Source organism: Trachurus trachurus, assembly GCF_905171665.1.
Source record: "Trachurus trachurus genome assembly, chromosome: 6".
NCBI classification, from domain to species: Eukaryota; Metazoa; Chordata; class Actinopteri; order Carangiformes; family Carangidae; genus Trachurus; species Trachurus trachurus.
Genome location: NC_139897.1, coordinates 10,866,580 through 10,882,822, shown reverse-complemented (window position 1 = coordinate 10,882,822; position 16,243 = coordinate 10,866,580). Strand labels below are relative to the sequence as shown.

Sequence of the window (16,243 nt, the reverse complement as noted above, 5' to 3'; positions counted from 1 at the left end):
ACAAAGTTGTTCCACCTCCATGATTAGTCTAAACTTTAAGGTTAGAGGCCATTACGCTGCAGACTTTTTTTAATACCTTGAGTACTAGGCTACATATTCCTGATTATACATAATACTTTAATTAAATACAAATATGTGTAGGCTTTAGAAGTTGCCCTGAGGGGATTGTTTTTAGGTAAAGTAACTTAATACCCTCTCTTGCACACATAGGCCTATTTTCATCTGATAACTTCCTCCCCTGTTTTCCCCCTCTTTACTTTTTTTTTGGCATTTTTTGGAAAACATAATTGCTTATTAGCAATGACTACCACGAAATGCTTTATGTGCCTTTAGTGCAGTATATTTACTGTTTCCATCACAGGACGACTATCAGTCCTCAGTGATGGAAACATTGGTTGTAGCCTGTGGTAGTCAGATGTTGCAGCAGCATTAGGCAGAAACTAAACTGCATAATATCTTCTGATTATAGTTGATTATTTAAGACGTTTGGATCTGCCTTTTGAATGATCCTTTGTGAGTTACTCTAAAACACTGTTTACCACCATGCTCTAAGAAATAAACCAAGTCTCAATATATTAAGTGGAAAGTATGGGGAGAATGCAAACGCACACAGAGAGACACATGGGAGCTTTTTGCCTATAAACAACCTCAACCACACATACATTTCCTGTGCCTCACAATCCCCCTTTTCACAGTTTGCCCAATGTGTGTGCGTGTGTGTGTGAGAGAGAGAGGAAGGGAGACAGAGTGCTGGAGTAGGACAGGAAAAATTTAGCTTGAATATTTGGTAGACTATATCAGGTACAATTAACTCAAAATATTTTTGTGGTGACCTGAAGATGATCATGTCATGACATGTCAAACACCTCCCAAAACAGAAAACACTAAACAAAGGGTGGGATTACACAACAGCCCTTTAGTTTCTTTCTTCAGACATGTCAAGACAAGGTTGTAAATTCAGTTTTGTGATGCATGATGTTGTTGAATTTGACAAGACATTTTGCTGAAGGCTCACTACTTTCAAGGCTCCTTAAGGGAGGCAGAAATTATTTTGCTGAGGGTATAATGAGTGTATAAAATGAAAGCCTCCCTCTCGCTGCTGGGCAATGATACACGTTTAAAGCTTTCTAAGTTCATCTCAGAGAAAACATAAGTGGATGTTTAACTTAGAAAGCCATCCTCCACTAAGTGAAGTATAAATTTATGGCATTTCAACCTATATTTGAAGTAGCTTGGCTCCAGTGATAGGATTTTCTGCTTGTATTTATCATATGAGGTTATATTAGGCTACAATAGCCTTTCAAATGTTGCGATTGTGATAAATAAATTAAAAAAATTTAAAAAGCTATTTTCAGGTGAGGGTTTTTTTTATGCCAAATTGGAAATAATCAGCACATTAACCAATAATGCAAACAGTTAGAAATATGTAACTATCAAAAGGACAACAAGGACAAAGTAGATGTCACTGCTTTTGAAGTCGTCAAAATAAACAAAAGTGTTTTCTTTATTTGAAACTAAATGGTAGAAATCCATAACAATTCGTTTCTGAGGTACAGTATAGCACATATACATAAAAACACACTGCTACAACTTCAAACAGTTTGACCTGGTATGCTAGTCACAACAGTACAATATATTTTGGATCTACATCAGAAGGAACGAATAGCTCAACTTGCCCATTCCTCGAAACAATTTACCAATGAGAAATCTTGACTAATTTACGTCAGAGAACCAGGAGGATGAAAGAGCGATTTCTTTGCCTCCCTTCTGCTGCCAATCCCCCCTGAAAGTGCCCATCTCTCCTAAAATAACCTGCCTTACAGACCTTTGAACATTTCACAAGGCTGATGATTTGAGGCCTGTAGTATCGACGGAAATGGAATGACATTTTTCTTGAACTCCATAATTACCATGCTAGTCAGGACAGAGTGGTAGGTTGGGGCGCACAATGTCACTCAGGAGAGTTGCATCTAATTAAACACTGAAAAAAGGATAATTACTAGTATAGGAGTATGGGAGACCTCACCCATGTTTCGAGTTCCCTATATCTGAAGTGAAAGCTCACCCAAGTACCAAGCACATCTGCCTTCAGTGCTGGACTTGCATCTGGAAACCCACAATCACTGGGACCTCAGGACCACTCCCTTCTTGGGCGGGACTCTATGTGGTCATTTGCAACAATATGGACCACCTTTAGAGGAGGCCTGTAGTAAGTTCCTTGTTCAATCCAAAATAGTTTTTTAAGTTAAATTTACAAAATAAGTGGCCTATCTTTAGACTGTGTTTTTGACTGGCCTTAGGTGTTGAAGAGTACTGTATGAAGAGGCCAACATTAGCACAACTCTGAGCTGGGATGTCTCCTACCTGAGGGCAGCCCATTTATTGGGAGGTAGAACATGTTTTGAACAAATTGACCGGGTAAAGACTGTCAAATGATGGGTTATGTCTGCTTGAACTGCCTCATAAATAAGTGTTTCCTTTTCAGGACGTTGATTTTTGACTAATATATTCATCCCCTTTAACATCTTTATCAGCTTTGCATTCTAGCTATTTGCCGTTTGCGCTACACTGTTTGAGCCATCTCGTTTGGTGGGTATATTGCATGCATGACACCAAAACACAAATGTCACTTGAATAGGTACAAAAGAAGACACGGCAAGAGAAAGATCAACCTCTGAAAATCATTTAACTAATAGTGAACAAGTTCCCTGTTCGGTTCACAAGAACACCACATGATGGTAAATAATTTTATTTACATATATACAAGAAGTAGGATGCAGTGTTGATGACTGTTCTTTTAAGTAGTTTTAAGGCAAGGCTAAGGATGTGGTGTATGTAAAAAACTGTGCTACATCACTAAAGAGGAACCAGGTCAGGTTTGTTTACCCTGCACACTGACATGCTCGGCTTGTGACACTAGCACTACAGTAAAGGTCAGAATGATAAAATACCTTCTACAGGATCACTCGGGCTAAAGTCCTGCCAAGCAGCGCACACACACGCACACACGCACACACCAAGATGAGAACGACTCCTTTAAGAGTCCTTTCACAAGTGTAAATATTCTGTACAAAACAATTCCTATTCACTTTGGTAGAACCTCATGACCGATACCCCAGGAATAAAAAACTCACTGTGTCCCTGAAAAATTATTTCGAGTCAGCACTTCATTTTGGGTCGTCTAAATCTGATGAAGATGATTGATGGGTTACGATTGGGAGTATAAACTGACCTTGACGGAGTTTCCTCAGTGTGCTGGACCAAGAAAGCTATCAGCAATGTAACAAGAGGGTCACTGTGATTCACCCAGCATTTAGCTTATCTGACTGCACCTGAATCTTACACGAAGCACAGCTGATGCTTTTGCCATTCAGTGTGGTCACTGGAGAGCTGTCAGAGAAGCATGCAAGAGCACAGATATGCAGGCTTCACTTTGGCATACATACAGTTCAAGTTAACATCAACAGCATCAAACAGGAAATGAGTAATAGCACAAAATCTTGGTCCTTGAATGTGATTAAGAAGCGGTGTCAAGATGCAACGTTTTATCAAACAGGTAGAATACTAAATACTGAATCTGGAAATCATGTAGCTGTACATTAAAAACATAGTAAGATTTCTGAAATTACTCCATACTGTACATATGAAATCATAGAACTACTGTAGGCGACACAAGAACACGATGCACTACTGCTAGTTCCTTCTTTATAATAACAGCTTGTAGAACTGCACAAAGGAGGAATGTGTGTCAAGAGGGGCTTGACCTCACAGCCCAGTGAAAGTGTAATTCACTTTTGCTGTGAGGTTTCTTGTTCTTGGAATGCGAGACTATGCTCTTATATTGAATACTATGGGTTGCAATAGGTTGGGTCCCATAGAAAGGGGCAGGGGGCATTCATTGACAAAGTGATGCTCCAAGCCCCGGTGAAATAATCATCCAAACATTCTGACCCCACGTCCGTGATCTGTGCTCAGCTGTCCCCTCTCTGGAAGTATCACACAGGCAGCTCAGATTTTCTTCGGCTTACGGCCCAGGTGGTAGTAGTAAGCCATGGTGACCACCAGGAAAAGCACTCGACTGAGGAGCAGGAGCATGGCGGCATTGGGCAGGATCCCAATCTCTATTAAGGTGATGGATGTCACTGAAATCACAGGGCAACATTCAGCACTTATATGTTTTTGTCATTATGGGAGAACATGCACAGCACGCAAGGTTCGGAACATCTTTAAAGTGGTTCTTAAAGGATAGGTTCACATTTCACTAAATACAGTATGTCTTAAGCATTTCTCAAAGAAGTTTGTTTTTGTTAAAGCGTTGTTAGACTGTGCAACAATAACAATCATCAGACTATTTCATGTCACACTGTTCAAGAGGGATCTAGTGAAATCTTGGTGTCAATCTGTGTCAGTCCTGATGTAAGTGGATGAGACAAGTGAGGTCAGTTTACACAGAGCACATTTCAAAAGAACAACTAAATGCATGTTGATACTGTGTCAATGTACTACATATACACAAGGGCATGCGTGTAATTTCTCTCAGATGCTATCCTTAAATAAAAATCCAAGGCTGTAACTCCACTTTCTCAACACAAGAGGGCAGTATCAACACAGAGACAAAGCACACTGGCTAAAGCGATTCTGACCAATTGATTGTTTAAACTCAGCAAACCAATGAGGTTCACTAAGAGAGAGTGAGAGAGTGAGATAGCGAAGGAGGGCTCTGGTGCTAAGACTCTAACAGCTAGGGGCAACTAGACATTACTGAGACTGTAAAATGATGTGTTGGAGAAGTGTAATCACCTAGAAACTGGACAGCAAAGTAGCAGGCTTCACTGAGCAGAGTCCACTGGATGATGATCTTCTCCGCTGTGTAGAGACCATTCCACATGATGAGGGCCAGGCCTGGAATAGGATGTGATAAAAGAGAATTTATAGGCTCAAGGGCATGGGAATGAAAACTTCAGTAACAGAAACAGTTCAGAAAAAAAAGCCGCAAATCCATCGACAAAACTACTCTGAGAGTAATTAACTTGCAACTGTAGCCTGCCTGAGTGAGATTTACATTGTGTTCACATAGCGATAATTGGCCTATTGATTCTGCTAAATGCTCTGCCTTGATTCTGATAAAAGCCTGTGTTAAATCATTTCATTTCCCACCACAATCTTCCAGTTCATTTTCCTGTATTTCGCTCCACCCACGCACACGCACCAGTGAGGCTGTGGAAATGAGCAGGGGTGGGTAAAGAGGTGGGAGGGCTGATGGACTGTATCCCCTCCCTGCCAGGTTCCATCTGTGTGGCAGATGAGACCCCAACCTTCACTCCCTGTGCTGCTCCTTGTCTCATAAGACATCACCTTTTATCTTTGCTAATCCCCGCGGCCCTGCTGACATTTAAAATAAAGAAGCCAGTCTTTTGTTGGCCTTTAGAGACTGAACGCTGCTTCATTCAGATCTTCCTCCACAGTGCTAGGTGTCCAAGGTTTTACCTCTCTTCAGGCGATTCAGTAATCATAGAGGGTTATTTTTGATTTGCTCACATTTTACATTAAGGTTCAACTAGACATGCATAAAATGTGTTAGAGTACAGTATCTGTATCTTTCTCATTATGCCCGTTTGCATGCATGCATGTTTAAACAGATTCAGTATTTTTGAATTCTTATATCTATTTGAGATCTAGTTGGCAATGTTCGGACACATGTCAGACTTATATCGTGCCTGGCTTAGGTGAAAATGACAACCTGGCAAAATATCTTGAACATATGCCAAGCCTTTGCTCTTTCCCGTCATTCTCAGCTTGCTCTCCCTGCTGACTTTCCCATCAAGCAATGACCTGTGTGCTACCTGCCACCGTCACAGGCGCGCTCTGCCTCTTCACAGAGCCATCACAAAGCCAGTAATCATTGACTCACCGGCTTGCCTAACAGTCACAAACTGAAGCCATTAAAATGAGTGCTCGCAACTCAAATATAATCTGTCTGTAATTGGGGAGCAAACCGCAAATGTCACGATGGCGTACCTGGCATGTTTACAGGCACTGATTGCCTCCTGTAGATGGTGCGACAGGAAACAGCGAAGGGAAAAAAAAAGACAAAAAAAAAAATCCCCCCTCAATTTACAGCGAGTGAGTGAGCTGTAAAATTTGAATGTTGAGTAAAACACTACGTCCTCTCAGATCAGACCCACACAAACAGTGCATACACTGTGCTGCCATCCCCCCACTGAGCTCCCAGTGGATTTAGGCCTTATATATGAGGTCACAGAAACAGAGGCAACTGGAGCTGCTGCTGTGAGTATTCTGGAGAATTGGTCTCTGTACCCCTGTCATGCCCTCATAGTGAACTGTAGACACACACACACAACTGAATCAAATTACACAGGCTCTGTTTGTAGCCTAAAGGAATGATGTTAGAGCAGGAAGACAGTTTTTTTTGTACATTATCTCGATGCTTATGACCTGTAATGAATGCATTTAGAAAACATTATCACAGAGAAACCAACAGTCCACCAGTGTATATTTTTAGCAAGTATATAAAGAAATATTAAATCACTGTGTGGCAGTACCATTTCAGGACTGTGAATGTGCTGCTACATTACATGCGGTATGTATACTTGCCTTACTGCAGCTATGTATGAGGGAGTATCAAAAGCTTTATGCATCACGTCTCTTATCTGTGTGTGTTTCTTGCAACTTGAAAGTACGGACTTACTAAGCAGTGCTCCTCCATAGAGGCGAATGGAGATGCTAGTCATGGAGAGTTCCTCCTCAAAAACAACCTCATATAGCTGGTTGGGAAACACCAAGGCCTATGTAGGAAAACAAAAGCACAAAACAGCTCTGTCACATCAACACAACAGGATTCAGTCTTCCCCCGAACGCCTCATAATGGCCCTAAAATGCAGCACAATTGACAAAGTATTACTGTTTGGGAGTTGGAGTCGCAGTGTGTGCCATAAACACTGAGGATATTGAGCAATTAGGTGATATAGCTAACAAGAATGAAGCTGTTTATTCAGTTATTCAGTTATTCAGTCTGCCAGTGCAGTGCTGGGTTCATATCAATCATTTTTCAATTTCTGAAAAGAGGGGTTTTTTTCCTATCCCCTTACTGTGCAAAATCGTGTACTGTGAGAAGTTATACAGAATTGAGAGAAGACGTTTGAAGTTTGAAGGCGTGACACGTTTCACTTTGATGATAATTTAAGCAACACTTACCATCACAGCCATAACTGTGAAACCCACTGCAGAGATTAATATCCACACCCTAAGAAGAAAAACATTAGATGAGTGCATATCCTTCCTGCAACCATTAACATAAAAACTGTACATTTGTTTTCTCAGAGTTTAGAAGACGTTGAACCTCACAGGAAGTGATACACACATGACCATGCACAGTGTACTATTGTACTGTGTTAATAGTGATATAGTCTGGGCAGCTGAATTCTTACCTCAGCCCGATAGGTTCTCGCACTGCAAACTTCAGCTCATTCCCCAGCATCTGACTGATCTGTAAGCAAATGAGAACACATCAAAAGAAAAAAAAAAGAAATGAGTTGTGAGAGGGGAACTGCAGTTGCAATTATGCCATTTAAACAGATATCTGTCATGACAACATTCGAAATACACAACCTAGAACTAACAGCTGTCCATGGAGGCGAGTTTAAAGTTTCTAAAACATCTTGGCCAAGCTTCAACAAAGAAGCACATTAAGCAAAGCAGTGGAGAGAATACAAGAGTGTCAGAGAAGGATCTACTAAGATGTTAATTAGAGACTATAAATGTCTTCACCTCCTTAATCACCCCCTGAAGATTAAAGGCATGTCATAACAACATCTTGCAGTGAATTATGAATGAATAACCAGGTCTATGGCAGTAACATTTTTTTTTTTTTTTTTTACAAAAATGAACAAAGCAATACACAATATATAATCCTGACAGCTTGAAGAAAACAGTGTGGTGCAAATAGCTTTCAGTTTGTCAAAATGTTCTCCCACTGTGTCTCTCAGTAACCAATTGCGGTTGAGCACGAAATTAATATTTAATTGAGATGCCATACAGAATACATGTTATCATTCAGCACTATTCAGAAGAAACACCCAAGTGTCTCTGTGGTAACATCTGCTGGGACAAGCATCTCTTATCACAAGATGGTGGAATGCTAATAATCAGCAACTTCATTTTCTAGCCATGCTCCATGAGGCACTTATTTATACACATGGACGTCACCCAGAAACACTTATTTAAAGCATCCAGATACGCACTGTGGCCAATTTCTGTTCTTTTTAAAAAATATATATTACCAGGATAATGGTTGGTATGATGTATGATCAAGCATATTTGCTGGTTCCAGATTCACTGCTTTTGTCTGTCTTATAGTTGTTGTTAATTTTATATTTGTATTGGCCAAAGTGGTTAATCAACATAATGCAAAAGAACAAGGGCTCTATACAAAACCAAACTCAGTGGGCTAAAGCACCATGTAGTAATGTTGATGTGAAATGTGAATTTAAGAGAAATTGTAACTCTTTTAAACTCCTCAAGTTCTCTACATACAGGTGTATCTGTAGTGTATGACTGTGATTAAAGACATGGTTCAGAGGGGGAGTGGAGCATTTAGCATGTTTAATCAGAGAACATAGGCCTAGAAACATTCAGACTGAGACTTCTAAGGACAAGGGAGTAAAGAACTGTCTCAGACAAACCACACAGTGAACGAGTGAATAAAAAGCCTGAACAGACAAAAACCCACAGAGAAATTACAACTGTTGGCTGACTATGCAGTTAAATTCCTTCATCCAAAGCCTCTGGGTCCTATCAGTGCCCCAACAATTATCTCCCTTCATCATTAAACATCTCTTCCCTCAAAACTGTTCTTGTGCTGCAGTCCGAAATAGCATCTCTGAAACTAAAAATACACAGAGGCATGGAAACCCCTAAGACACAGAAGAGGAATCAATCCCCGGCTCGCAGTGTTTACAGGGAACTCACTATCAATTGGAAAGTGGTTTTCTGCTTTATAAGGCTGTGAAATATCAGAGTGAATGACGCCAAGTCATTCATGTCTATGAAATATTATAGTTCAACACAAGACTTTTCATGGGCTTTTGCCTTTTCCAATTTGCACCAGGTAAATGTAACTGAGCAGAGCAGCTGGTACAGTTTTAGAGAAGATAAGAGGAATATATATAACAAATTATGACGATAACAATGACAGCCAGTTTCACGCTATTGGCTGAGACTCTTTAGCCCTTGTGGATGACACAGATTGTAACTTTGAACATCAGTTTCAGATTTATGTGTGAAAGGTGGATTGCTCACATTACCATTTTTTGATGTATATTTATAAAGAAAAAAACACTTATTGAAGATGTGATAATAATACCCTCATAGCCTAGGGAGTTTAGTCTCTAAAACAGCTCCTGTTGTTGTTGCCCATGGCTGCAGCTAGCTTTGATCTCAGAGCAAAAGCTAAAGCTAAAGAGTTGCAGCGAAGACCCGTTCCATCCCTCCATGTACTGTCTGTGGCTGAAGTGCCAGGGCATGAATCCGTCATGCCAGCTGTGATCATGTGACCAGGTGATTCAGCCCTTCCTGTGCCATGGATTCAGTGGCTGTTTTTGACAGGAACACATAAATATTCATGACTAGCATGAGAAATACTCAATGGGAACTGAGTGTCAGCTGATGGCACAGGGCTAGCTTTGGGTGGAATAGAGCGGAAGGGAGTCGGGGGAGAGATGGAGCAACAGGAAAAGGAAGAAATACACAATGCTGTTTGTAGAGAGAGAGAGAGACGCTTAATCACAGCTGCTATAATAGCCCAGCTTTGTTATCAATCACTCAGTCGGCTACATCCAGTAAACAAAACACGGCTTTTCTGCCAGAGAGCATGGCAAATATTGAGAATCCATTATCCACCAACCTAAAATCTGTCACGCGAGTGTGTACACTTCCCATTTAATGGATGATGTAAGTTTGTGTAGCCGCAATTCAGTAGATAGCGATCACCATTTCATCCATCCCAGTGGTAATCCTCTGGGAAATATTCACACAAGATTGCTATTTGTCTTTTTTTTATGAACGCCTGCAGGCTTGATTGTTACAGCATGACCTCGGCACTGAAGTAGCGTACTAGTCACTAGTGTGTTAAAGAAGTTGTCAATAGTACCGTGAGCAATGTAGGCGATACCTCTCACAAAGCTGTACACACACACAGTAGCACACAAAGCCCGTCTTTGACTGAAGTATAAGTAATAGGGATAGTGTTCTTATCTCAGAGCAGAAAAAGAAGCAGGAAAAGACAGTGGACCACAGGAGCACTTCCCTCCTTTGTTTACAGGAACCACAGGGATAAAGTCAACCGTTTCCTCCTCCATACTAGCTCCTGCTGTGCAGCTAACCTTACATCTTGATCCCATGGGCCTCTTTACCACAAGCACTTGTGGCGAGGATAAATAGGGCGACTCGACTAACAGCACAATGCAGCAAGTGAACAATTCAGCTGTACGAGTGACAATTTCAGTTCTAAATTAGGGTCATTGTCACGGTTAAATAGGGAAACACACTTTTCAAATCAGCACATACAATAGGCCACATCGGGCAAAGCATTGTGTTACTGTACTCTGCATTGTTGATATCATTACAGCAGTGTAAGCAGCTAACATTATTCATCTTTCTTTATCTTTTAGATGAAGGTCCCAGTCACTGCACTCTGTACATGCGATGTGACAGATGTCTGGGTTAAGCTCCTTGCTCAAACATTAGGAGAGAAAACAAACACTCTGGAGGGCTGAGAGAAGGGAGCAGACATTTCATCACAAGCCATCAGCCAAAAACGTATGCCTGCACCCTTCTGTTCTGTTCCATGCTCTCACTTGCCTGATTAATATTTCAGTGAGCAACAGGACGCTCTGCCTATGCTCATTTTAATGCCATCTGAGTATGAAAAAAAAAAGAAAAGCTGGATCTTGACATTTCTATACCAAAATAGAACAAGAAGTAACTGTCAGTCTGCAATCGTGCCTCTCAACACGCATGGATATGACAAGAGTGTTTACTGGTATGAACCAGCATGCGTGCTGTTGTGTTTTGGTATACACACACCACTGTACGCTCTCTATACGAATGCGCAAACACATCCTGGGCAGGAACATAGTAGATGAGACGCAAGCGGAAGGGAGGCTCCCCAGGGAGTCAGTTAACATCTCTGTGGAGTTGCAGGAGCTCATGGGATAACGTGCTCTAGATTCACTGAGGCGTACGGAGCAAAGCAAATGCACACGATGGGACACTAGGAGTGATGAGCCAATTAGCAGCCCATTGTGGCTTTTAAAAGGAATCCATAGCTCTTCTCAGGGGTTAATGAATGCATCTGTGGTTGTATGCCACTCTTGCTTGTGCCTTGCAGAAATATTACCCATTAGACTGACAATAGTTTAACACATTTGTTTACTTATTGTCATAACTAAGCTTTGTGTTGCACTAATGCCTTTGTTTTTATGCATTACTCCCTATTAAGGAATGTGTTCATGTAAAGTAGTGTGTAATCTGACCTTTGAGCGGTGTACTTCGCCATCATCATCCTCGCCACCGACTCCAAGGATCTTCCGGCTCTTAAGGCGGCTTATCAAGTCTGTCTGGCTGTGCTTCTTCATCAGAGGAGGGTGAGGTTTAGATGCCATGGTGCACACACCTGACAAAGAAATGGAGACAGATTATGTAAAAAGCATTACTTCTGTTACTATCCCTCTTTACAAAGCAGGCATGTCTCTACAGCACATTTAGGAAGAGATATCTATCAATCTACAAATAACCCCCCAAAGGACTTGACTTATGCAACACAGTTACATAACAGTTGTCTATACAAATACAAACACATAAAGCCTTCCTTTTAAGTCAGACTGGAAGCAGGAGGCAGATGTCCTGTAGGTCAGCTGGGAGGCCAACAGACGCAGGTGCCTGCTCAAACAGCCACTGCATCAGAGAGTGACATGGGCTTTTGCTTTACACAGCCTCACACACACACACATGTAAATGGAGCTACTGTAGAGTTTGCGAAGACTGAGTGAGGGTCTTGCTTCATTCATCGATCAAGTTTCCCAGAGAATGTATGACACAGTGGAAGGTGGAAGGTGGCTTTGATGTCAGCTTGTATTGTCCACACAGCAATATGCCCAAACCTTGGTTTCAGAAATATCTGCCCCACATTAAAGAGCTCCTCAGTGGCCCTCGACTGCAACAATGATTTCATCATCAGCTTTTATTTTTGTCCATTTTTTGGCTTTGAGCTGTCAGCACTTATTTTTATTCCGACTATTTGGATTAAACCAGACAAAGGCAACATTGTGCTCGGCCAACTTTGTTTCTCGAATGATAAAAAAAAATGCATTTTATAACTTGGAAGGAATTGTGAAAGAAAAGACAGCATGAAATCAGAAATAATAGAGAAAATATGTATTTCCAATACATTTTTACTTTGTAGTGTGCTTGTGCACAGTACCTGTTGATTCAAAGAGAAGCAGAAGTTAAATCAAGAGAGAACCTCTTCACCTCAATCATGTAACATCCACCACAGCTGGAGGGAAAAGACATGAACAAACAAGTGTACACACAAAGAATGGGACAGCCTGTGTAAAAAATGGATGGCTATTCCACAGGCCAATTCTCAAGATGAATAAAACAAGAGCAATTATTGAACCATGGTCCCAAGGATGAGGACACCTCCTGTAACAGTGCTCTGCCCCAGGAAAGAAAAAAAACGTGTATTGTCACAGTTAGAGGCATGGCAAGCTTTGAGTAAAATTAAAACAAGTGCTGTGGTTTAGGCTTAACTGCACAAGAGAACAGACTGTAAGCAAATATAAACTGAGAGAACAATATCATAACGAAACCCCTGCTACAGATCCATTAATCGTCTACATCGCTGATCCACAAGGGTACAGTTGACCCTGGACAGGTCACCAGTCCATCACAGAGACACTTAGAGACAAACAACCTCACACGCTCACACTCGCGCCTATGGGCAATTTAGAATCTCCAATCAACCTAGTGTGCATGTCTTTGGACTGTATAGGAAGATGCTGGAGAACCCGGAGAGGACCCAGGCAGGCACAGGGAGGATACGCAAACACCACCAGGAGTGCTAAACACCACTTCACCGTGCCGTCCACCAGCAACAGTGCATGAAAAACAGACAGACAGACAGAAACCAGGAAGTCTGCTAGATTTTTGTAAGGATGTAAATAAATACTGTCATTTAAGTTTCAGTATTTTATTTTAATAAAGTTATATAATGTTACCAGATATACCGTTGAAACGTTAACGTACAGCTTTTAATTTTACATTTTGTTTTTTTATAAACACTTGATAAGAAATATTTTTGTCCCTCCTATAAACATTTCATTTCAGCAACACCTTTCTTCTTTTTTAGAGTTGTAAATTATTTTTTTTTAATCCATGAGAGATTTGTTAGCTTTTTCTATGCTCAGGGAATCAACACACTTGAAGTGATTTTGAGGAGACATTCGCCTCAGGCTAAGTGATATTAGTTATCAGATTAAATTAACTGTCTATTAAATTAGTCAAAAAAAAGAGGAAACTATAGTTCCCAGCAGTAAAACCTAATGTACCATGGTGGTCTCATTTTGCGTAATCACACTCCATCCTTTGTAATGTGATTATTACATATTATAGCCTACCATTTTAAAGCTGAAATCATTTTCAGACCTAATGCCTTGCTCATTAAATGCTGAAATGTGTGTCCGATGTCACCCCCTCCATTCAGAGAAAAGTAAACAGGCAAATCATTCGTTCCTTCTTTCATCACAACATCTCTGGGCGGTCTGAAAACATGGACTGAATAACATCCACATTATGCAAAACCACAGCAATGAGATAGTGGTCACATGAATTTTGATCTGTACCACCACTATGACCCAATCAAAATCTATAATGAAGCAGAAGCAGCATGACACACCTTACTACATTGCTTTGGGAGATGACATTTTTCCCACATGCTAAAATACCCTTGCATTTCCCTACCCGTGCTCCTTGACTTGCTACTGTAGAGCAATGCTGATGCAGTTGCCTAGCAACTGTCAATGGACCAATAGCTTCTTCATTACTAGAAGCACCTTTCATGATTGAAACTACCTTTGATGATGAGGTCTCTGCTGAGAGCCACTGATGCTCCGCTGTCGAAGCAGGTGACACTTAAAGATGAATCAAGAGACTTTAATCTTATTCAGTGAACAGAAGTAGAGACATGGTTTCCTAATGAATGGCTACCAGTCAGAATAGAAGACTTAAAGAGCCCCTAGCTTACAATTTTAACTTCAAAAGCAGATACACATTTAGTAAACAGTTGGTAATTACAGCTACTCTTACACTTGTGAGATTATCATACATATCATCGCACTACTTCAGCACTTCAACACATAATGGATTAACCTGGGTTGTGAACTCAAATATATCAATGATGAAAAAGGGGGTCAGATGTGAAGATGTGGGTATGATATGTGTAAATGTAGAATGAGATTTTGACAGGACTGAGGAGAAGCTGACAGAACATGTACAGAGTGTCTCCTACCTACATACAGTACAGAGGTGAGAGCAGAGGTGGTCCTGTAACTTATAGCAATTAAGTGCTCCACTGCATTTCAGTAATGGTTGTTGTCAAGTATTAAAGGAGAGCCGAGTCCATCTCTACTTACTATGCTACTCTAAGGTTTTCTATAATCTGTCTGTGATGCATTAAATGCATTTACCTTGAATTATAAAGTATGTTAAATGTGGGAAAGTGCCCCTTTTTATTCAAAATCTAAAAACATTCAAAGCTACATCAGAGTTTCAATGCCAGGCAGAAAACCGTTTTAACAAATAACAATCCAATAATTATTTTTTGAGTGACTGTGTTGTCAGGCACAATTTGTTGCTTTTTTCTGTTTTATATCTCTGTAATCTAAACATGTTCAGTTAAAACAAGCGTCTTTGAGTGCCTTTTAAAAACGCCATACAAATCTAATGTATTATTATTATTTAAGACATTTGAAGAGGTTACTTTGTCAATATCAGCAATACTGACAGGCATCTTTAACAGAGAAAGTAATCAATCAAATAAATCATCTTATGATTAATTAATAATGAAACAGACATTAGTCACTGCACTAAATTAAAGTGTCAACTGTAGAAAACTAATTAAACCATTACTGATGAGACTGTAAGAGTGCAATGTGAAACACACAAGATGAAAAAAAACTTTTGACTGAACTGCTAACATTCAGAAATGCCTCCAGATCACTTCTCACAAAAATAAGAAAAAGGCAATTTAAACATGCACCACTGAGTGCTATGTTATAATATTCATCATTTTTCAAGAAGACGTGAATATTCCTGGAGCAACTGTTTAATAATGTAATCCTGTTTCGTCCCAGGAAATCCTATTTCCCATTTCAAGTGTGTATTAGTTGGAAGAACTAAAATATTTGGTGAATTAAAGCCGTCAGACTAAAATATAACACGCCTACTCAACACATTTCAGCAATTCACAGTGGTTGATTCCTCAAAAGCATTGCATCCGGGATGATGACATGTATAAAAACATCGACAAGGATTTAAAGAGGCAGGTGTGTCAGGGCTGTGTGTTTGGAGAACATCAATGCATTTACCTCCTTGATAACAAGAAAGAATATTATATTATAATAATATCACAGAGGGATATATAAATAAAAAATCAAGTGAAGGATGGACCAAAACCTGAGAGTTAACTACCAGCAATAACATAAAGTAACAATACTCTCTCTGTTCCTACCATGGGTTTCATAACAGAGCATGTGCTGTGGAGAAGAGAAGCTGCTAAACATAGGAGGAAGATACTTTGGGAAAGGTGAGAATTCCCGGGGAGATATCTTGTTATAGTGACTAGAAAGATGTTCTAGGAAAAATAATTGTGTCATTCGAACAAAGCAGCATGTGGGTGTGGAGGAGCAACTGTGAATAAATGTGTTACTCAAAATAAGAAAGCAGACTACAGCATGCTCATCTCCTCTTTTCCACAAATAATGTAAGACACAGTTGTCCAATGGTCTCCAAATCCCCCTGCCAACATGTTTGGGATATCTAGCAGCATGTAGTGCCAAGAGCAGATAAGGCCGGAAAACAAACCACAATTCCTCTACTCAACAGACTGTGGAAACAAGAGTGAGTTGTTCCTCAATGAAATGTCCATCTCCTGTGCCCACTCAGA

At 40.3% G+C, this 16,243-nt stretch overlaps 1 protein-coding gene across 2 annotated transcripts in view; it reads right to left on the bottom strand.

The window, feature by feature from the left end:
- Nucleotides 1–1,490: 1,490 nt before the first annotated feature.
- The window catches only part of tp53i11b (tumor protein p53 inducible protein 11b), a 38,413-nt gene continuing 23,660 nt past the window's right edge, over nt 1,491–16,243 (bottom strand). For both annotated transcript variants that reach the window (XM_083973229.1, XM_083973230.1), the window contains exons 2-7: nt 11,553–11,692; nt 7,449–7,507; nt 7,216–7,264; nt 6,710–6,806; nt 4,801–4,902; nt 1,491–4,142 (exon numbers count right to left, since the gene is read on the bottom strand). In XM_083973229.1, the coding sequence (XP_083829355.1) occupies nt 4,009–4,142; nt 4,801–4,902; nt 6,710–6,806; nt 7,216–7,264; nt 7,449–7,507; nt 11,553–11,681 (570 nt within the window). In that variant the 5' untranslated portion in view covers nt 11,682–11,692 and the 3' untranslated portion in view covers nt 1,491–4,008. The remainder of the gene's footprint in view (nt 4,143–4,800; nt 4,903–6,709; nt 6,807–7,215; nt 7,265–7,448; nt 7,508–11,552; nt 11,693–16,243) is intronic.